Source organism: Mus musculus, chromosome 13 (assembly GCF_000001635.26).
Source record: "Mus musculus strain C57BL/6J chromosome 13, GRCm38.p6 C57BL/6J".
In the NCBI taxonomy this organism is placed as follows: domain Eukaryota; kingdom Metazoa; phylum Chordata; class Mammalia; order Rodentia; family Muridae; genus Mus; species Mus musculus.
In genome coordinates this window covers 63573029-63595848 of record NC_000079.6, presented here as the reverse complement: position 1 = coordinate 63595848, position 22820 = coordinate 63573029, and the positions used below count along the sequence as shown (strand labels likewise).

The following is a 22820-nucleotide window of genomic DNA, read 5'->3' as shown; positions in this document are numbered from 1 at the left end:
ACCAACCGCTTTGAAATGTTTGGTAACCAAAGAAATTAAGTCACTAGTGAAAAATTATAAGCAGAAAGTGGCAGGAAACTCATCTGGAAGGAATCTGAGCATAGATCCTCGACGCCTTAGATCCTCGACGCCAGACACTGTCCCTTTCTCTGTCTTTCCTGACTCTGACTCCGTGGAAGAGAGAACATGGCTGCCCATAGCGGATCTAGCAATTGTCATTTGGACAAATAGGGCTCTTTCCTAATATCCACATTCTTTTCACATGGCCTCATGAAAACATAAACATTCACTCCATCCTCAAAAAATGCAGGGCTCTGGAAAAAAGTGCCCCACTCAGCTCCTTGGCTAGGCAGGAGAAAAGTGCCCCACTCAGGCCCTGGCCAGGCAGCAGGAGCCTGAAATGGGTGTTACCTATCCGTTCCCAGCATTGATGGCTTACTGTGCTGAGCTTCAAGGAGAGGCAGCTATGATTCTTTCCCGGATGCCCTGAAGACAGAGCAGGGCTCCTCCAATGCAATGTTCAGACAGTAAGTGGGCCTTCCCAAAGCCCCGTGTACCCTCTTTTTATCATTGTCTAATTTCTTGAGTCTATTCTTAGCCTCTTGTTTTTATCAACCTCAAAGGGAAGCAGAATTAAAGTTTGGATTTCTTCACAACATGATAAGTAGAACTTTATGCATCTTTTTTTAATCCTAAAAACTTGCTGATGATAACCTCAGTCAGCTATTTGTTCCTCTGAGCCCTGGAGACATGTCAGACAGAGGCTACTGACCGACAATGGCAGTGTCTTAAATGTCAGTATCCAAGAGAAATGAAATATGCTATATAAAAATTCAAGAACAAAAAAGTAATCTGTTAGTTGTTTTTTATTTACATTTATGTGTGTGTGTGTGTGTGTGTGTGTTTGCTATTGTATGTGTGTGTGCGTGTGTTTGTAGGTGTACACACAAATGGAGAAATATATTGATTTTCTTCATGCATCACTCTCACTAAGGGTCTGAGATGGTATCCATCTTTAAATCAGATATCTACATCTTACCTCTGATGACAAAGGCATCTCTCTGGATAGAAGAGGACAAGAAGTTTTTCTAATGGAAGACTCTACGTACCTGTGGAAGAGAAAATTTAAGTCTAAATCAAGTTAAGAAAAAAAAAAAAAAAAAGACCAGGTGTAGTGGTGCAAATCTTCCATCCCAGCTCTAAGGAGGCAGAGGCAGTGAATCTCCGTGAGTTCAACACAGCTTGATCTACATAGTGAGTTTTAGATCAACCAGAGCTATATAGTGAGACTCTGTCTCAAAAAAAAACAAAACAAAACAAACAAAAAACAAAAAACATTGGGTGGTTACATCATCAAAGCTGATCTCTCTGATTTTAGAAAACAGGTCTTTGAAGGTAGTAGAATAATGCAGGTCAATCAAATATATTCCACAAAATTCATCATGAGAGTGAATTCTCCCATGGGGGTGGGGGGAGGAGCCTCTTGCTGAAACTTCATCAGGTGCTCACCATCCTGCACAGTCTACAGAGAAGAGGGAACTGTGCCTCCGTGATGGTCTGTTCCCCACTTGGAGCAGCTGCTACAGGAGCCATGAAATGGGGTGAGTTGGGAAGCAATCCTTCCTCACCATCTCATCTCTGGATAGACTGACCTCCCTGCTTTCAAGAGAGTGGGTCAGGAAGTACCAAGGAGCAGGCTGGAGACTCTACATAGCCTACACAGTACATCACATACACTAAACCATAGCCCAGCACACACCACATCACATACAAAGCTACATCAAAACACATTCATACTGACACACATAATAACACACATCATATATATATCACATGAAAACACCCTAAACACCACACACACACACACACACGCACACGCACACGCACACACACATACCTCATACTGCAACATAATCCCTCCACACATTACTTCATCCCACTATGCTCACACCACATCGTAGTACAACACGTACGCCTCACCCCTTACGTGTATCCCAACAATACTACACCATGCAAACATTACATTACATTACATTACACACACCCACACATAAACACACTACACTAATAAGCTTTGCTTGCACAGGTGTGAGAATCTGTGCCAAGCCTCTGAAGAGCCAAAGAGGGCAACGATGTAAGAAATGCTCAGAGACCTTTGTGCCACTGGGTAGTCAAGTGTAACGACATCCCAGGCTTCTTCCTAGAGCACAATAGGCTGGGCCTCTCTCAGCTGGGAGGCAGTACTTTGTGAGCCGCTGATTTTAAAGAAACAAAGCAGACTACGATCTACATTCTAGAAAGTGCCAGAGCCTCTGACTCTACGGGTATGAAAAGGAACGGTAAAGCTCAATACAAAATGAGTACTCTTGTTCTCTGGGGGATATTTTACATCAAACAGTAATAACAGTATATTTTGTAAACAAAAGTAAACTTCAGTTTGCATTCCCCCACCCCAACCCTGAGACCAACCCGTGCTTTCACCAGTGAGGTAAAAGCTAAAATGTAGTGTGTAAGTAGATTCTGTGGGAGAAAAAGAGGGGGGACCATTCATATGAAGGAGCTCTTTATTCCACATACATATATACACTCCTAGGTGTATAGAGAAAGAGCCTGGAGCATCACCACAAGCAATCTACAGTTGTTCTCTCTGAGGAAGACGTGTTTGTCCAGCAAGGAGGCGACAGTCAGATCCCTTCACATCTGACTCTGTCATTCTAATCTACTGGAGTCTCTGAGACTGAGAACGCATTCATTGTTAACTTTAAAACATGCTGTTAGCAACGACAAGGAAAATGAAAGGGGAACATAAATTAAATTTATACCTGAAAGTAAAAAAGTTATAAGTTTCTAAATGTATGCCTCCATTGGCAGGTCACGAAGGCGTACGAGTTTGGTTTTGTTTTTAGACAAGAGATGTTCTGGAGATTACTCATAGAAAGCAAGAGTTGTGTGTCCAGCTGCCTGTGTGACCCAGTGTAGTACAGAGCTGAGGGGCTAGCAGGCTTGATGGCAGTAGATGCCACAGCCAGCAGAGGAGTTCAGTGTGTGTTTGAGGCCATTTCCAACACTGTCTCTGGCCCTACCACCACAGTCACTGTTCTCTTCCCTCTAAGTCTCTATGTCTCTTCAGACTGGAGTGAAAGCAATCCATTTGCCCCCTCAGTATCTGTGAGGTTCTAGAATACTCTATATCAAAATGTAGGACTATTAATGCCTTCTACAAAATGGCCTAGTATTTGCATAAAGCCAACACAACTCCTCTGTATATTGTCATCTCTATACTAGGTAGGATTCCTATTGCTTCAAAGAAACACTATGACCAAAGCAACTCGGGGAGGAAAGTATTGATTTCTACCTCCACAGCACTATATTTCATTGAAGGAAGTCAGGACAGGAAGTCAAACAGAGCAGAAACTGGGAGGCAGTGACCAGTACAGAGGCCGTGGAGGGGTGCAACTTACTAGCTTGTTCATCATGGCTTGCTCAGTCTGCTTTCTTGTAGAACCCAGGATTCTCAGCTCAGGGATGGCATCACCAACAATGGGCTGGGCCCTCCCACATTGGATCACTAATTAAAAACATGCCCTACAAACTTGCCTACAGCCTGGTCTTATAGAGCCATTTTTTTCATGAGTCTCCTTCCTCTCTGATGGTTTTTAGTTTGTGTCAAATTGACACAAAAACCCAACTAGGGCAATCTCAACATAGCTTTTTTTCCCCTAAAGTTTATTTATTTTTATTTTATATGTATGATGCTTTGCCTGCATCTGTCTGTGTATCATATTCATGCAGTTCCCACAGAGAGCAAAAGGGCATTAGATACCTTGGGTCTAGAGTTATAGTGGTTTTAAGCCACCATGTGTGTGCTGGGAGCTAAACCAGGGTCCCTTGCAAGAGCAGCCAGTACTCTTTACTGCTGAGCCATCTCTCCAAACCCTAGTCTTAGTTTGGGTTTTATTCCTGTGAACAGACACCATGACCAACACAACTCTTCTAAAGAGCATTTAACTGGAAATGGCTTACAGGTTCCGAGTTTCAGTTTATTATCACCATGGCAGGAGGCACAGCAGCGTCCAGGTGGGCATGGCGCTGGAGGAGGTGAGAGTTCTATATATTTTTCCAAAGGAAACCAGGAGCAGACTGTTTTCAGGCAGCTAGGAGGAGGGTCTCAAAGCCCACACCCACAGTGACACACTTCCTCCAACAAGGCCGCACCTACTCAACAAGACCACACTGCTAATAGTGTCACTCCCTGGGCCAAGTATATTCAAAACACCACAACCCTCTACTTTATTTATTTGTTTAATTATTCGTTTATTTATTTGCTTTTTTTTTTTTTTTTTTTAGATAGGATCTCTCTACATATCGCTGTCTGTTCTAGAACTCACTGTATAGACCAGACAGGCCTTGAACTCAGAAATCTACCAATCTCTGCTTCCTGAGTACTGGGATCAAAGGCATATGCCACCACACCCAGCTGGGGCTCTTAGCCTAAGTTCTTAGTACTTTACCAGCCGAGCCATCTCCCCAGCCCAGCAGCTACACTTGTAAAAAGACACCTTAGAGAGTGGGCCAGGCTTGGGGAAATGACAACTGACAAGCTCAAAGCAAGAAAGACTTGGGCATCACCAGCACAAGTCCTTCAGACTCCATTCCCCACATCCGCTCCCACCTTCTTTTGGTACCAGCAAGGCACTGCTGGTGGGAGACGTAGGAACAAATCACAGCTGGATGCTTGTAACATCTCCCATCTGCTCTGGGGTTTAGATCAATTCTGAGACAAAGTGACGGTGATACACAATCCCATTTTCCAGAGCTTCATGTCTCGTGGGAAAATGCATCATTGCAAAATCTGACCACTCAGCTTTCACAGGAGTAACCTCATGGCCATTACTGGGATTCTTATTGGTGAGCTGTCCTGTGCCAAAGGCCATTACTTTCCAAGATAGAAAACTAGGCACCATCCTGATGCGGGCCTGAGATTCACTGAGTGCTCACATGCAGCAGAATGGAGCTTCTGCTCAAAGGTCTTGAGTGTGTTATTGGCAAAGAAAGGCAAGTGTGGCGCACAGAGCCAGCGTTTCCTTGCATTTCCCACAGCTCACACACCCCAAATTTCTCAAAGGAGCCTATTTTCCAGAGGCCTCTGTGCTTGGCTGATTGTAAACACAGAGAAGGTGGCATCAGGGGCTGAGGCTGAGCTTCCTAGGGCTCCGAGCTGACTCCTTTGAAAACCACTCAGCCAGAACTTGACAAATGCACCCATCCTTTAGGATGACTTGTGTCCTAAGGTGAGAAGGTGAGATCCTCATTCCTAAAACTATTACTACTCACACAGACACAGACACAGACACAGACACAGACACAGACACACACACACACACACACACAGACACACACACACAGACACACACACAGACACACACACAGACACAGACGCACAGACACACACAGACACACACACACACACAGACACACACACACAGACACACACACAGACAGAGTTGATGCTTGTACTTGTTTTTTTTTTTTTGGTGTTTTTTTGTTTTGTTTAAATTCTATATTGTTTGATAATTTTATACACAAATATAATGTTTAGATCACATCTACTCTTAACTACCTTCCCCTTACTACTCCAACCTAGCTGTCAACCGATGAATGGGTAATGAAAATGTGGTACTTATATACAATACAATTTTATTGAGCCATAAAAAATAAAATAAAATAATAAAATTTGCAGGTAAGTGGCTGGATGGAACTAGAGAAGTTATACTGACCAATGGAACACAGACCCAGAAAGACAAACACTGTGTGTTCTTTATCAAGTATAGATCCCACCTTCAAATCCTTACATTTGTGTGTTTAACTTGGAGCACCAGTTAAGGACAAGAAATTGGAAAAGGGCTACTGCATGGAGGGGGACATTGAGGGGAGAGGATGGCAAACACGGATGGAGGGGATGGGTGGGAAGGTTTAAGTGAGAAGGAGGTGGGAGAAGAGAACAGAGGAGAGTGTAGGCAAGGAATAACTAAACAAAAAAATGTTTGAAAAAAATTATATGGAAACTGACTATTTCATGTTTCCTGAAATAAGGTTTAATTGGAGTTATCATCGCTGAGGGACAATTCTCCCTTCCAGAAGTTGGGAGGTTGACTAACAAAAAGTCCAGGGCCGGATGTAAGATACCCATCTTCAAGGGGTCAGGGGATCCCAAATACCCTCCAGAATAATACAGGCTGCTAAGACAGCTCATATTCACCCATCAGAATGCGATGGTGAGGCCCTACTGTCGAAGACAAACGGTTTCGTCACAGATATGAAAAGATGAAGCTGTTACTGGCCTGACACTGGACCGAATGGGAATGACTCCCACACTGATGTGTTTAAATGCTTGAAGTGAGCTCTGGGGTTTCTTAGCCCAGCTCTGTTCCCTGCCTGTTTTCTCTTCTGAGTGCTTGCTATGTCGAAAGCTGCTTCTCGCTCCCAAGGCCAGGTCTTTCCCACTGTGATCCCCTCAAAATGTAAGCCCAAAATATCCCCTTGTGTCCTTAAATGGCTTCTTGTCCTCTGATTGGTTAGGTCAATAAGAAAAGTTACTAGTGTCCTATGCAAGCAAGGTCTTCATGTTCCCTTTTAGTCTCCCCTGCCACCTCGGGTTTTAGGTATGTTTAAGAAGCAACGTTGAGGATCTCTCTGGTGTTGACAGAAACCAGACATGTGAGGAAACATCTGCAATCCCTGTCTGCCTCTTCTTAGACCAGACAGCTGGGTTTTCTGGAGCTCCCTGTTTGGCCATCTCACCTGCCACTGCTATTTATCTCCAACTTTAAGCCACAGGCCCCCAACTTCTCAGGCCCTGTTGTTTCTGACAGAACTGTGTGGACACCTCTGCCTCCACCTAGAAACCTCTAAAGCATAGGGAAGCCAGAGCACTAAATCCAACCATGGAAGGCTTTGAGGAAAATGAGCTTCAGGGACCCAGCTCCCAAGTTTGTTGAGTTCGGAATGTCTGTAGGGGTGGAAAGAACCACACATGCGCAGGCGTAACCTCTTCGCACAATTTCCAAGGACCTGCAATGAAAACCTCTTCACGGGCAAAGCATGAGGCTCTGCAGCTTTGTGGGTGGGATCGTGGAAAAAGTTTTGGGCTAGAGGAGGGAGATGCTTGTCCCCTTGTTTCTGCCTTAAGCAAGTTGCTTGCTTTTCTAGTTTCTATAAAAGGAGGATTTGGGTTTCCCCACAATTCTTTCCGATTCAAAAATTCTATAAGCCCGTGGCTGTATTTCATCATCTGTATAATCTTCCACATAAGGACCATGTGAGGCAAGACCTTGACTCTAGGATATGACTGTGGCTCTTGCTTGCATTCACCTTTGCTCTGTCTGCTCAAGGCATTATTAGATATCCCATAGGCTCTGTGGGTCGGGAAGGCCACCAGCCCTTGCTAGCAATGTAGTTAGTTAGAAAGCCTTGTTCCTTCTTCCTGCTTATTCCTGTCTTCAGTAAGTCCCACAGCACAGGCTGGCACAGCACAGCCTGGCACATCACAGGCTGGCACAGCACAGCCTGGCACACCATGTCAAGCAAACAGGAGTGGATGGGAAGCGCAAAAGGCCTGGAAAAATCATGACCAGAAAGACTCTCTGTGGAGTTAGTGCTTTAGCTGAAAGCTTCCTGAAAGCCTGAGAGAAGGAAGCTCAGTAGTCCATTAGCACCTTGGAATAGAAAAATACTCTAATACATAGACTAGAATGGCCAGAGACATGCAGCTTCTTGCTATGCAATTTCCAAAAACCATGACTCTTCCTACTGGTAAAAGAACAAACAGCGTGCTCATTGGCATTTCCAGAGTGTGCCTGATGGGAGAAGGCATCTGGCTGATTTTTTTTTTCTATCATTTCTCAGAAAGACCTATAGTAAAGTTTAGTTACTTATTCTGTGTATCTGTCTGTGGGTATCAAGTCAGGTGACAGTGCCAGGCGGAGAGGGGTGTAAAGTAAAAAGACATGGGTGATGGTGGTGGTGGTCACTGTGGGTGGCACCATTCCCTATGTAGGTAGCCCTGGACTATATAAGATAAATACATAATCAAGCCAGCATTCCTCCGTGGTCTCTGCTTTCAGTTCCTACTTCAGGTATGTGCATTGAGTTCCTGCCATGACTTCCCTCAATGACGGAGAGCATCAGGGTTTCTATCCTCAATCTTCTTTTCTCCCATTCAAATAGAAAGCTCTTTGTGTGTACCTTGCCACAAGTGCATCCTGAGTTCTAGTGGACCATGAATACTGAGAAGTGTTAACCCAGAGTCAGTGCAGGCTTCCTTAGCTCAAACAGGGGTCAGTCTCCAGTGGATCTTGCTCCTATAGGAAGTAAGTACAATGAGCAATCATCATGCACATTATCTTGCATAGTACCAGGGTTCTAGGCCTGTACAGCCACACCTGGCTTTTTATGTAGATGCTCTCTGACCTCAGGGCCCATGCTTATACAGCAAGCTCTCTTACATACAGAGTTGTCTCCCCAGCAACTACACAGCTTATTGATTTATTAGTTTTATTTTTATATTTGTTTACCTTATCATTTTATTTTGCCTGCATGTATGTATGAGTCTGGTGCCCATGGAATTCAGAAGAGGGTATCAGATTCCTTAGGGCTGGAAATACAGACTTTGAGCTGTCGTGTGTGTGTGTGTGTGTGTGTGTGTGTGTGTGTGTGTGTGTGTGTGTGTGTGTGTGTTTGTATGTGTGTGCGTGTGTTGGGAATAGAACCCTGATTGTCTGCAACAGCAAACAGTGCTCTTAGCCGCTGAGCCAACTCTCTGGCTCATAAGTATCTTTTAAATAACTTTTAACTGGATGTTAGTGTTTTACCTCAACCATACAGAGTCTTATTGGTTTTCTTATAGAAGGATCAAACATTCTAGACTTGCCTGAACTATATGGCAATGTGTTATTGAAAAAGAAAAAGGAAGAGGAAAAGAAAATGAAAAAGACCCTAGCTTGTCATGGTGATGCATGCCTGTAATCCCAGCACTGGGACGGTAGAAGCAGGAGAGTTAGGCGTTCAAGATCATCGTTGCCCACACAGAGAGCAAGCTACAGACCAACCTGGACTACATACATGACAGCCCATCTCAAAACAAGATACACTTAAAGAGATGTTGCCGTCCAAGCATCTGAGACTATGCCTACATACATTTAATCGAATCCCCAGTTAAAGTGAAAAGATTGGCAAATATGAGATCTGGAATTCCTGCTGTAAAGGAAAACTGTATGTTGACTACAACCACTCCTAAACAATTGGCCTTTTGACTCCCCTGTGTTGATTAAGAAAAGGCCAATTTTAGATTCGGTTACTTAGAGGTATCTTGTCTTACAGTAAAATTCCTCGTTGGGGTGGGGGGCGGGGTTCAGAAATGGCATCTTTTTAAGCACACAGATCTAAGTCCAGCATCCATGATGCAAATTCTCTGGTCACTGTCAAGGAGATCATCTTACACAGGCTGCCCTGAAGAAGGATTTGAAGACAAGTGGTTGAGATGGCAAAGCAGCTGATACAGAAGTCATCTATGTACATAACTGGACTGCTCTAGATCGGGGCACTAAGCACAAAGCAGGAGCCAGAATGTCTATAGGAAACAGAAGGGTTTGGAGGGCTTTCAGAAGTCATTCAAGTATTACATCCTTTGGCCCAGTGGTTCTTAACCTTCCTAATGTCGTGACCCTTTAAATACAGTTTTTCAAGTTGTAGTGACCCCCAATCATAAAACTCTTTCATTGCTACTTCAGAACTGTAATTTTTCTACTGTGATGAGTCGTAATGTAACTATCTGACATGTGACCACCCCCAGAGGGGTCAAGACCCACAGGTTGAGAATCACTGCTCCCACATGTGTGGGGCAGCCAGAAAAGAAGAAGAAGAACCCTGGGGGAAAGAAACATAGATGCTGACAGCTAGAAGCCAGTCCTGTATTCTGTGAGGCAGTAGAGGGAAGAGCCCTGCCACCCACGTTCACATCTACTGCCTCCGACATGAGATATTCAAAAATAACTCCACTTACTGGATTCTGGATGTGTGCATGGCACATTTCTGTTTATTATTCCTTTTACCAAGTTATAACAAATCTCTGAGAAAGCTATTATTTTTAGGACTTTATAGTAAAAATGTGAGAGTGGTAACTTCTCCCAGGCCATGTACTAGTAGTGCAGAACAAAATCCATCTGTTTCCCAAGAGTCCCTTCTGGACCTTGACCCTGTACCAAACTAGCTCTCTCTGCCCCTTGGTAAATACACAGACCACCCATCCCACACACAGCAGTGCTCACGGACAACCAATGTGTCCTTCCTGGCTCCTGGGCACTGCAGTTCTTGCCTTCCCTGTTTCTTTTGGGTTGGCATTGAAAGTGGTGCCAATTATTCAACAGTCAGTTGGCCAAATACAGGACAACTTTGTGCCTAGAAGCGAAGCTCTGAGGGCTTTTGACTGAACTTCCAAATGAACAGTGTCTGTGGCCAGGGCTCAGTGAGAATGGAGATTTAATGAATCTGCACAGAGTCTGACTAAGGCAGGCCTGAACCATCCGAGCTTAAATGCAATTAGAAGAGGGTTGTCCCAGTGCTATGGGGCACAAAGTATGTGCTATCTGGAGTCGGAAAGGAATTTCCTGAAATAGCTGAGTTTTGCACAATGAAGCCCAGCATAAACGTTTGCTAGTCTCCTGCATAGCCCTGTGGACCAGTGAGAGCATTGTGTTAGACCCTGAGATTATTAAATAACTTCTCTGTACTAGATTGGCAAGAAAGGGCTTTGTTTTATGAAATCACTGGGTATACTGTTGGAATTTAGACCAACCTAAAACTGAGGATGCTCCCAGTAATCTATATTTATACACAAATCTGTCACAGATTTCTCTTTAGAATTTTAGTGTTTTGGGAGGGCTTGTGGGTGGGTGTGTGGAGGTTAAAGGCTAATTGGGGGTAAACCAAGGCAGAAACTTCAAACAGCTAGTCATGTTACATCGGCAGTGAAAAGCAGAGTGTGATGAATGCATACTTGCTTCTTTTGCTCAGCTCATTTTCTCCACTCAAACAGTTCAGGACCCTGCCAAGGGAATGGTGCTACCCACCGTGGTCTGGGGCTTCTCACATTGATTAACTTAAATGAGACAATCCCCTACATACATCACTAGCTAATCCAATACAGACTCTCCCTCATGAAGGCTTTCTTCCCATATAATTCTAGGTTTGCCAAACTGACAATCAAAGCTACCATCACACAATGTATCTAACTTAACAGCTCACTTTCTCAGGCTGAGAACTAGGAATGGATACGAAAACCATTCCAGCCTTTGAGATGTAAGCAGAAGTGCTCCGGGGCTGCTGTATTCATCCCAGATCACCTGTCAGTAGGTTTAGGACAAAATAAATAGAAATCCTTTACCTTGGTTACTACTGTTGGGGTTTTGTCAGTGTGTACAAAATCTTACCTAGTGCAGGTCATGTCAACAAGGGAAGAAGTTTAAGAGTCTAATGATGGATGCTCCTGAATTTACAATGAACTTGGCCCTAATGGATGTGTGGGACTTTGAAGATGCTTTCTGGATCTCACTTGCCTACAACCCTGCATGTGGTGGACATCTGGATATGGATTTTGAAACTCAGGGAAGAGAGAATATAGAGAACACTTTCCTGTTTCAAGACATCTACTATGTGGCACTTTGCCATTTTAGCCCTGGAGAAAGAACACATAGAAATACAGAGATCTATTTATTTTACCAAAAGGCATGTTACTTTTTCAGTGAGGTTTCTAATGTAGCCCAGCTTAGACTGGCCATGGCTAAGGTAGACCCTTGATTTCTGACCTTCTTGCTTCTTCCTTCCCCAGGACTGGGATTAAAAATGTGCTTTATCATATTTATGTTTGTATGTATGCATGCATGTATGTATGTGTATATGTATATATGTATGTGTGTATGTATGTATGTATTCATGAACAAAACCCTGAGTTTGATCCTCAACATATTGCCAATTTGACACAACAAAGAAACATCTTAGAAGAGGGAAGTCAACTGAAGAATTGCCTTCATCAGATTGGCTTTCTGGGCTTGTCTGTGAGGCATTTTCCTGCTTGCTAATGATGTAGGAGCTGCAGCCCACTGTGGATGGCGACATCACTAGGCAGATGAGACTGGACAGTATAAACAATCAGGTTGAGGGTTAGCTAGTAGGAGCCCAGGAAGCAGCATTTGTCCATGGTTTTTGTGAGCGGTTTATTGCTCGGGTTTCTGCCTGGACATTTCTCGGTGAGGGACTATCATCTGGAGGTGGGAGTGGAAGTGTGGGAAGTGTCCTTTCTTTCCCAAGTTGCTTTTTGCTAAGGTATTCCATCAAGGCAAAAAGTGCCTAACACAGCAGGTAAGGGCTCCACCAACGAAACTAACTCTCTGGCACCAAGTTATTTCCATATGATATTTGTCAAGTCATACTTGAGACTATGGATAAGCCATTTCCAGCACCAAAACTAATATTTTTTAAAAATTAAAGAACTCAAAATGTTTTTCCTTGGAAGTTTTATAGAAAGTTTTCATTTTAATAAGGTTTCTAATGACTTTAAAAACAAACAAATAAACAAAAACAAAATACAGGGTCTCTTATAATGTAGTTCTGGCTATTCTAGAACTCCCTTTGTAGACCAGGCTGGCCTTGAACCCCCAGAGATCACCTGTCTCTGCCTCCCCAGTGCACCACCACACCACACTCAGCTCTTTTTAGTGTTTGTATATGTAAATTTACAATATTAAAAATGTAAATGTTACACACATTCCCCCAACATAGGTGCCTTCAAACCTGTTAAACTCTACTGCAGTGAGATAACAGTATTATCTTTTATTCTACAAGTACTATAACTTAAAAAGTAAGGAAGTCCTGGGGGGCTAGAGAGATGGCTTCGTGGTTAAGAGTATGGGCTACTTTTGCAGAGAACCTGGGTTCAATTCCCATCACCCAAATGGTAGTTCATGACCATTTATAACTTTAGTTCTGGGTGATCCAACACCTGACTCTGGCCTCTATGGACACTAACCACACACAACACATACAGACATTCAGGAAAAAACATCCATGCTCATAAGATAAAAAAATTTTATATCTTAGTTACTTTTCTATTATTATGATAAGACAACATGACCAAAAAAAAAAAAAAAAAAAAAAAAAAGGAAGCCAGGCGTGGTGGCGGCACACCTTTAATCCCAGCACTCAGGAGGCAGAGGCAGGTGGATTTCTGAGTTTGAGGCCAGCCTGGTCTACAAAGTGAGTTCCAGGACAGCCAGGGCTATACAGAGAAACCCTGTCTCAAAAAGCAAAAAACAAAAAAACAAAAACAACAACAACAACAAAAGGACACATGACCATGACAAGTTACAAAAGAAGACATTTAATTTGGGCTTATGGTTTGTGATGACTATTCTTGCTTGTCAACTTGACTACATTCCAGCATATACTAAAGACCAACTGAGACATCCAGTCTTGTAGACTGAATAAATACTGGATTTTTGGACTTGCAGTTCATAGACAGACATTGTTGGATTAGCTGGACTATAACCTATAAGTCATTCACAATAAATCACCTTCATATATATACATATGAGTATCAATAAATCCCCATATATATATATGAGAGTATCAATAGATCCCCATATATATGTATATATGTATATGTATATGAGAAAGAGAGAGAGAGTGAGAGAGAAAGATTCATTCTATAAATTCTGTTACTTTAGAGAACCCTAATACATTATTTCAGAAGGTCCATAATAGCTGAGCAAGGGCATTGTCTTAGAGTTCTATTGCTGTGAAGAGACGTCATGACTGTGGCAACTCTTATAAAGGAAAATGTTTAATTGGGGCTGGCTTACAGTTCAGAGGTTTAGTTCATTATCATCATGGCAGGAAGCACGGCCATGTGCAGGCAGACATGGTGCTGGAGAAGGAGATGAGAGCTCTACATCTTGTTATATAGACAGCAGAAGGAAACTGTGAGCCACACTGGGGTGTAGCTTCAGCACTTGAGACCTCAAAGTCTGTCCCCACAGTGACACAGCTCCTCCAATAAGGCCATATCTTCTAATAGTGCCACTCCCTATGGGCAAAGCATTCAAACACATAAGTCTATGGGGAGCATTCCTACTCAAACTACCACAGGCACAGTAACAGGAACAGCAGGAAAAGCACGGATCATTTGAAACCTAAAAGCTTTTGCATTCTCCAGCGAAGTGGTCATCTGTCACTGAGGATTGCTAAAGCAATCTCTTTGTCATACCCTCCATAGCTAAATGAATTCATCAATGTGAACAACGAAGCTAAGGACATGACTTCATGGATTTTTTTTTTACTATGTCTCATATTTATAACACCAAGCAGAGTGGTCAACAAATAAAAATCACTGACTTACACAAGACCACTGATGTGATGTAATGTGATGACCAAAAGATGACTCCACTGATAGGCTGACTTCTGCAGCTCACACTTCTGACTCCACTGATAGGCTTACTTCTGCAGTTCACACTTCTGACCACACTGATAGGCTGACTTCTGCAGCTCACACTTCTTAGCCCTCCAGTGTGTGTGTGTGTGTGTGTGTGTGTGTGTGTGTGTGTGTGTGTGTATACACACACATATATATATGCACATTATTGCTTATATTGCTTATATATTATATTGCACATTTCTCGTATCCTTTTGTTTGGTCACCAGTCCTCCATTCCCCTTCCCAGTATGCCTCTCAGTCTACGACAGTACAGGAGACGGGGCTTACGCACATTGTTCTCTGCTCCTGTGGCAATATCTGTGCTCCTTATCTCCTGCACTCCTCTTATTCCACTACAGTCTCATGTTGACACCTGACTAGATCTTGCTTTGATCTAGGAAGGAAAGGAGGAAAAAGAGAAAATGGGGAGGATAACTTTTATTATGAAATAGATCACACCAAATTATTATAGCCAATTTATGCTTTTTACTTATTATTTCTTTCTTTACTTATTCATTTTTTGATTGATTGATGATTGATTGATATGGTCTTGCTGTGCTGCTCAGGCAGGCCTTGAACTCACACTCTCCTGCCCTTTGGGATTTCAGACGTGCACACACCAAGCCCACCTCACACTTTAAAACAAACTTCTTTTAAAGTCAGGAGTGATGAGAGGCGTCTCTAATCCTAGTGCTCAGAACAGTGAAATGAGAAGACTGGACCAAGACTGAGGCCGGTCTGGGCTACAGTAGCAAGTTCCAAGCCAGCTTGAGCACTGTCTCAAAACATCAAATAGATAATTGATAAATAAATAAATTTAGCTACTTTTGATATTCCACAAAAACACTTCCAGGGCTAATAGCTTTCCCAAATGAGTTCTGACTCCTCTGCTTCTCTTTAGAAGTCTTACGCAATGGAATTTATACACGCCTCTCCAAGGGAGATACAATGGCCACTCTTGCTTGACTACATCTGGAATTAACTAAAACCCAAGCTGCTGGGCACTCCTGGTGAGGGATTTTCTTAATTAGATTATTTGAAGCAGGAAGATTCACCCTACATCTTAGCCCTCCCTTCTGAAGGCAGCCCATATAATAGGACATGGAAGAAGGGAGCTTTGCCTTTTGTCCATTTACCCTCACTTTTGTTGGTGAATTTGTCTATGTTGTTATTGTGGCCAAGATGAAATCCAGGTCTTCAGGATTCCAAGGTAGACTGAACACTAGCAGCTCTCCAGGAATCCTCCAGAACTTCAGCACCAGATTGGGACTGCAGAGACATCCAATCTCTTGGACTGAACGGCTACCAGATTCTCATCGTTTTGGTCGTGAGACAGCCACTGTTGGACTAGCCAGAACTCACTCCGCAAGCCCATATGATAAGTCCCATATATGAACGTGTGTACGCGCATGTGTGTGAGCATGCGCGCATATGTGTGTGTGTTGGCGACTGCACGTGTTCATATCCTATTCATTCTGTCATCTCTGGTCCTTCAGGGAGCGCTGATTAATACAGGAGACTTGCTCCTGACCCCACCCTTTTTCTTACTGTGCTCACGCTCCTGAAGTTTGTCCTGTGCTCTCAAAGGAAAGCTGGAACCTGCTTTCTAGCTCTCTATGGAATTCTATTGTGTGTCCCCATAATCTATTTCTCTACTTACATAGACACTCAAATTCTGTCCTGTTTGTGTTTTTACGGTCCTTTCTACTGACTTGCTCCTATTGATAGAAGCCAGGATCTCAATTTTGATAATCTGCTTAAGGAAAAAAAAACAAAAGGCATTTCTTATGGTTTTAAAGAAAGATAGCTTTTCCATTGCCCCCACATTCCAAGCCTCTAATAGAAGACTCTGCATATGACAGAAGTCCACCAGTGTTTTCTTTTTTGTTTTTTAAGCTACTTACCTATTTATTTATTTACTGTGTGTGTGTGTTGGGGTATGCACATGTAGAGGTAACAGAACTGTAAGCCAGAGTCACCTGTCTCCTTATACTATGTGGAATTCTAGACTCAAGCTCTGGCTATCAGGCATGGCGGTAAGCACCAAAAAATAAATCTTTCCTTCAATGACTGAGTAACATCAGTACAGCGTGGCAATGACTGAGTAACATCAGTACAGCGTGGCAATGACTGAGTAACATCAGTACAGCGTGGCAATGACTGAGCAACATCAGTACAGCGTGGCAATGACTGAGCAACATCAGTACAGCGTGGCAATGACTGAGCAACATCAGTACAGCGTGGCAATGACTGAGCAACATCAGTACAGCGTGGCAATGACTGAGCAACATCAGTACAGCGTGGCAATGACTGAGTAACATCAGTACAGCGTGGCAATGACTGAGTAACATCAGTACAGCGTGGCAATGACTGAGTAACATCAGTACAGCGTGGCAATGACTGAGTAACATTAGTACAGTATGGCAGGTCTAGAGTAGCAGACAGCATGACAGGTATGGCCGTGGCATGGCTGAATCATCTAAAGGAACCTCTTACCTTCATGCTGCTGTTCTTTTATGAAAAGCCTCAAACATACTCGGAGGTGTAATCGTTTTACCATGAGCAATGTGTATACCACACCTAGCTTCTCCCATAGTCATTTCCCTATGTAATTGCTTTAGAGGAAATTAAAACAACAACAACAACAACAATGCTTATGCCCAGGTCTGAGATTCTGCTCTACATCCCTAGGATGTGGAGGGCAATGGTGAATAGTTGGGTTTTTTTTTTTGTCTTTTTTTTTCTTCTTCTTAAACTCCTCAGGTGGTTTGTTTGATGAGCAACCAGCTTTGAAAGCCACTTAGTACTTAGTTAAAGAACTTACTGAAATCAATAAAGATGGTAGATTCATTACAAGACTTGGAGTGTTTGCTGGGCAATGGTGGCACAAGCCTTTAATCCCAGCACTCGGGAGGCAGAGGCAGGTAGATTTCTGAGTTCGAGGCCAGCCTGGTCTACAGAGTGAGGTCCAGGACAGCCAGGGCTACACAGAGAAACCCTGTCTCAAAAAACCAAGCAAGCAAGCAAGCAAGCGACTTGGAGTGTTCTTCTTTCTGAGTTTAAAAAAAAAAAAAGCTCTGCTGAATGGCTAAAGGCTAAATTTTCTTAAACAACCAGCATTCCTAGGGAATGGGTCAGCTTCATGGAAGCATGGATGGTTTTCAGAGAGATGGTGGACCAGTTCTTCAGCACTGCATATCAAGCAGGGCCCAACTGTGGTCTGTTCCAACTCTTCCCTCCAAATGAACTTGTCCTTCAGACCCCATTTTACGTTCTGCTGTGGGCTGAATTCTTCCTCTCACAGGCACATGAAGTCTTAACTATCATTAATTTGGCAGAATGTACTTTCAAAGATGGGGACTGGGCTGGTGAGATGGCTCAGCGGGTAAGAGCACCCGACTGCTCTTCCGAAGGTCCGGAGTTCAAGTCCCAGCAACCACATGGTGGCTCACAACCATCCGTAATGAAATCTGACTGCCTCTTCTGGAGTGTCTGAAGACGGCTACAGTGTACTTACATATAATAAATAAATAAATAAATAAATAAATAAATAAATAAATAAATAAATAAATAAATATTTAAAAAAAAAAAAGATGGGGACTTTGGAAAGGTCAAGTCAAGATGAAGCCATTAGTTTATCCCTTATGATATCCTTTTAAGAAGGACACACACAGGCTGGGCGTGGTGGTGCATGTCTTTAATCCTAGCACTTGGGAGGCAGAGGCAGGCGGATTTCTGAGTTCGAGGCCAGCCTGGTCTACAGAGTGAGTTCCAGGACAGCCAGGGCTACAGAGAAACCCTGTCTAAAAACCCCAAAAAAAAAAAGAAGAAGAAGAAGAAGAAGAAGAAGAAGGACACACACACACACACACCCACTGGAGGACACAGGACCAGATTCCATGCTTAGATCTTCCTTTTCTTTCTGAGATAGGCTCTCTTGTATCTTGGGCTTTTCTTGAACTCTTTATGTATTAGAGGATGACCCTGAACCACGGCTGATCCTCCTGTCCCTGGAATTACAAGTGTGTGTCACTAGACTCAGTTGATGCTGTACTGTATATCAGACCCAGGCTTTGAGCACACTAGGCAAGTAAGCACCCACCACACTCTACTAAGCCACATGCCCAGCCCGACTAGCTTCTTCTTGCTGAAATCACCATGGATTTTTTTTTGGGGGGGAGGGGTTGTTTGGTTGTTTGGTTGCACACTGCAGACACCTCTCCAGCTTTCTCTTCCTCAGCACTGAGGTTCCCTGGAGCCTTTGGTTTATGGCACCCCAGGATCTACTCTGCTCCTCCCCTCCTTTCCAAGCTGTTTGTCTCGGTTTTTCTATTCACACCACACCATTGCTTTGTCTGTTGGAAATCTTATTTTCCTTCTTTTTGTTCTTGCTGTTTAAACAATTCTCTTGATTCTTTCAATGCATCTTTTGGTAATTCGGTTGGTCATTTCCTCTGACTCGGGGTTGTAACAAACACATTCACCTCTGAACATTCCTTATCTACCCCTTTGGTCCTCAAAGCCTTCATTCTACCCATTGGCTTAGCTGCTTGTGACTATCTTTTTCACAGGGGAGAGGCTGCTCTGAGGGTTGGGGGAAGTCACTGTAAAGTTGGGATCTGTGCATAGAGCAAGAATGCTTCCCAGAAAGCTTGTGAGGACCTGTCTGATGAATCAAAGGATGGCCACACCCAAAGTGTGGCCAGTATGGTACACTTGCCAACTCCGGGCAAGAGTGGCATCTATCCTGATGTGGGCAAGTGTCCACTTTAGGGGCATGTTATTTACCTGAAAGCTTTCCAGGTGTTAGAGCATGGATGACCAAGGGATAGAAGTGCTTAGGCCACAAGGGCATGTGCACTTGTGCACATGTGGATGTGTGTGTATAGGACAGCAACGTCTCAATTAGCCAAAATATTCAGAAAGACAGGCAGAGGTTTGATCATGCCTCTGTGTGGTCTGTTTCGACACCTGCTTCAAAAGTCTTTCTTCTCCGATGCCTTCAGTCTCCATCTGGCCCCTCCCTAGGATCTCCACTTTGGAAGTTATTCTTTCTGGGTATGTTCTAACAAACGAAGTTGACCTGTACAGCCTAGTAGCTCATCAGCCATTAACCCCCATGCCAGTTGCTTATCAGTCCAGACAAGCCTGATTTGAGTTGAGCTGAGCTGGCTGGTAGCTGTCAGTCATTAACACTTCCATGCCAAATGGGTTGTCAGACTGGGTGGCTCTGATGCTGGCTTTCTGGAAGGGATAGGACATAAGCAATGATAGAATTCTGAAGTAGTCATTTGAGGAGAAAGGCCCCTTTGCTGGGGTCTCAGAAAACACCAAAAGTGAATCCAAAGGGAAGAGCAGAGCAGGTAGCTCTAGAAGGGGCTGCTTGTGGGTTGATCTACCCCTTCCCCAGTTTTTTCTTCCAGCACCAAAGGCTTGCTTCTTCCTGTTTTGCTATGTTATCCTTGCTCATGGTCAAGTATTTGCACTGGAAACAGTTTTCCCCGATTTTAAGGTAGGAGACTAAAATGGGAACACATAGGTTTCAGTTATAGGGATGATGGACTTGTGTTTTTCCCCAAGGCCACAAACTCTGTGTGGCTGTGTCTTGCCTTCCACTCCCAATGGAGATGCTTTGCTGGAAGGTCAGGAGTGTCCCTCAGTGCCCAGGCCTCTTCCAACTCCCTGTGCTGCATTCTGTATTTGGAAATTGAGCTCCAAAGAAGCCTCCAGCATCATACAAAGCACACTCGAGTGTTTGTTCTTAAGCCTTAAGCAAACCTAAAAGGAGCAAGCATCCAGAAGCATTACAAGTGAGGGTCTTCATTTTCACCCCCCCCCAGAAACACCAACTGCATACCCTCCCCCCCCCCCAGAATTTTTCCACCAAGTTAGCAGAGCTGACAGCTTTTTACTAGGGCCATCCAAAGGTCCCTTGGCATAGCTTTTTATTTTTCTTACCTCCTTTTTCTTTCATATTCTAGATACTTCTATTTGGAGATGTAGCTAGTTCTTCTGCAGTCCACTGGCTTGCAGATGAAGAGGGAGAGGCTTCGATATCTTGTGGAGGAAGGGTTCCTCCCCCCTCCCCCATTTCTTTTTTCTTCCTTGCTCCCTTCCTTCTTCCTTTCTGCACCCCCATTTGACTCCTTTCTCTCCTCCTTCTTTTTCTTTCCCTCCCCATCTCTTTCTTCCCTCTCCCACCTTTCCTTCCTTTTTCCTCTAATTTGTTTTCAGTCTCCCTCCCCTTTTCTTTTTTCCTTCTTCCTTCCTTCTCCCCTTTCTTCTCTCTCTCTCTCTCTCTCTCTCTCTCTCTCTCTCTCTCTCTCTCTCTCTCTCTCTCTGTCTCTCTCCCTTCCTCCCTCCCTCCCTCCCTCCCTCCCTCCATTTCCCTGTCTACCTCCCTCCCTTCCCCACTCCCTTTCATTCTTTCTTTTCTTCAGTTATGACTCAGAATCCAGTGTTTGGCTAACACTCATTTTAGTAGTTCATTTTGACTAAAGCCGGTTGGCACGAAACCTATTCCTAGACCAACCTAATTCACAGGTTTGTCCAGCATTCCGAAGCTTAATTACTCAAAGCTCTTCAAGTGCAAACATTCTGGGAACTCAAATGACCCTATTAAAAATATCATCTCGTGGGGAGGGATAAATGGTAACTCCCAGGATTATTATTATTTAATAATTTGTGGGCTTGGGCATGTCCCCACACACATCTAATCAGTCAGCTCGAATGAAGAGCCCACAGGCTGGTTTTGGGGGCTGGGGTGTGGCTAAATGGTGGAGGTTTGCCTAACTAACATACAAAGGTTGGCCAGGTGGCTCTGCTGGAAGACCAGCTAGTGAATTCTTGATAAGTTGTCACCTTGACCCCTTACCTTCCCTTGATCTCCTTGCCTTCCCATCTATAGTTCATCTTTACAAACGCTATCTTCCAGCTGTGTGTGAAACACAGTGTACTGAGTAGTTTAATAGATACATGCTGCTCTAACCTGAACCGGCCCTTGTAATTCAAGGGGAGAGGCCCAGCACGACCCACCAGCACCTCCATCCCAAACCAATCACCGGAGGTTGCCTGGTACAGGAAGGCAGCGTGGGTGGGATCATTTGGGTGGTATCCCCCAAAAACCACAGTAATTGGAGGGGAAAGGAAGCAAATATCAATTATGATCCCTCAGCCAGTTTCCCAGTTTGGATTCCAAGGAGCCCCGCCTTCGTGTCTTCAGAAGTAGTGGCTTCCCTGGACAGACAACAACAACAATAACAACAAAACAACAACAACAACAAAACAACAAAATCCCCACTCCCAAACCCAGTACTCAAATAGGTCTATCCAAGGAACCCTCTATGATGATAAGCCCACGACCCTGCTGTGGGCCTGGAGTTTATTAGCTGGACCACTGATAGCCTCTTCTGGCAATGTGAGCTGGGGAAGAGTAAGGTGCTGTCTTTTGGAAGCCCTAGGGGCGCCCCCACCTCCTTTGAAGCTGTGGAAGATGCTAAAATGCACTTCCTCGCTCGCTCAGCACATCCTCCTCCCCAAACCAGGATTCTGGAACCACCGCCAAAAGGAAGGCAGCTACTCTGAGAGGGGAGCGCCTGCTGGCGACCGAGAGGGCCCCAGGGACCCCCCGCACTGCAGCCGCGGGGGGCGCTCAGGGGGCGGCCAGAGCTCGCTAGGGCTCGCCAGGCCGGGCGCCTCCCAGGACGGCTGGGAGGGCAGCCTGTTTACCCAGGAGGGCTGCGCTGATAGCACGTTCCTCCAGTTTACTTTGCCTTCCTTGGGTTTATTGTAAAGGGGTAAAGTTTTCGGATCCGTCACGTGACCCTGACAGGTCCTGCCTATGGCGCGGCAGACCACCCACGCCGAGGGCCATGGACCTGCTTAATAGAAACAGGCTTGTAATTGTGAGTCCGCGCCGCACTCCGCCGAAAGCCTGCGGCGGCCCCGCGCGCCGGGGTTTTTACACTTTCCGTTCCTTTTGTAAAGACGGAGGAGGAGGAGAAGACGAAGACGAAGACGGGGGGGGGGGGAAAAGAGAAGGCGACAGGGCAGACAAAGAGACCCGCGGCGACAGGGCCTGGGGGAGAAGAAGAGAGACAGGGAGAAGAGAGAGCCACGCAGCACCAGCCAAGGGGGGCCCCGGGAAATTAATAAAAGGAATTGATGTGAACCTCACGGTCAGCGTCCGCGCCATCGGCAGCTGCGCTCCGGCCAGGGGCTGAGGCCGGCTATGGTGAGTGCGCCGTGTCTCCGGGGACGCCCCTCGCCTAGCCCCGACCCAACACCCGGGCTGGTG

At 44.5% G+C, this 22820-nt stretch overlaps 1 protein-coding gene and 1 long non-coding RNA gene across 4 annotated transcripts in view; one reads left to right on the top strand and one right to left on the bottom strand.

Annotated features, from left to right (window-relative positions):
• LOC102632415 overlaps nt 1-20366 on the bottom strand; it is a 39816-nt gene extending 19450 nt beyond the window's left edge. For 2 of the 3 annotated variants that reach the window (XR_001780982.1, XR_873593.2), the window contains exons 1-4: nt 19313-20366; nt 16185-16277; nt 14817-14918; nt 1040-1109 (exon numbers count right to left, since the gene is read on the bottom strand). This is a non-coding gene — a long non-coding RNA (uncharacterized LOC102632415). Of the gene's footprint in view, nt 1-1039; nt 1110-13411; nt 14138-14816; nt 14919-16184; nt 16278-19312 lie in introns of those variants that run through there. The other variant, XR_873592.2, reaches the window with a different exon arrangement.
• Nucleotides 20367-22388: 2022 nt separating this feature from the next.
• Ptch1 (patched 1) overlaps nt 22389-22820 on the top strand; it is a 65133-nt gene continuing 64701 nt past the window's right edge. The window contains exon 1 of the mRNA NM_001328514.1: nt 22389-22757. Coding sequence (NP_001315443.1) covers nt 22755-22757 — 3 coding nt within the window. The 5' untranslated portion in view covers nt 22389-22754. The remainder of the gene's footprint in view (nt 22758-22820) is intronic.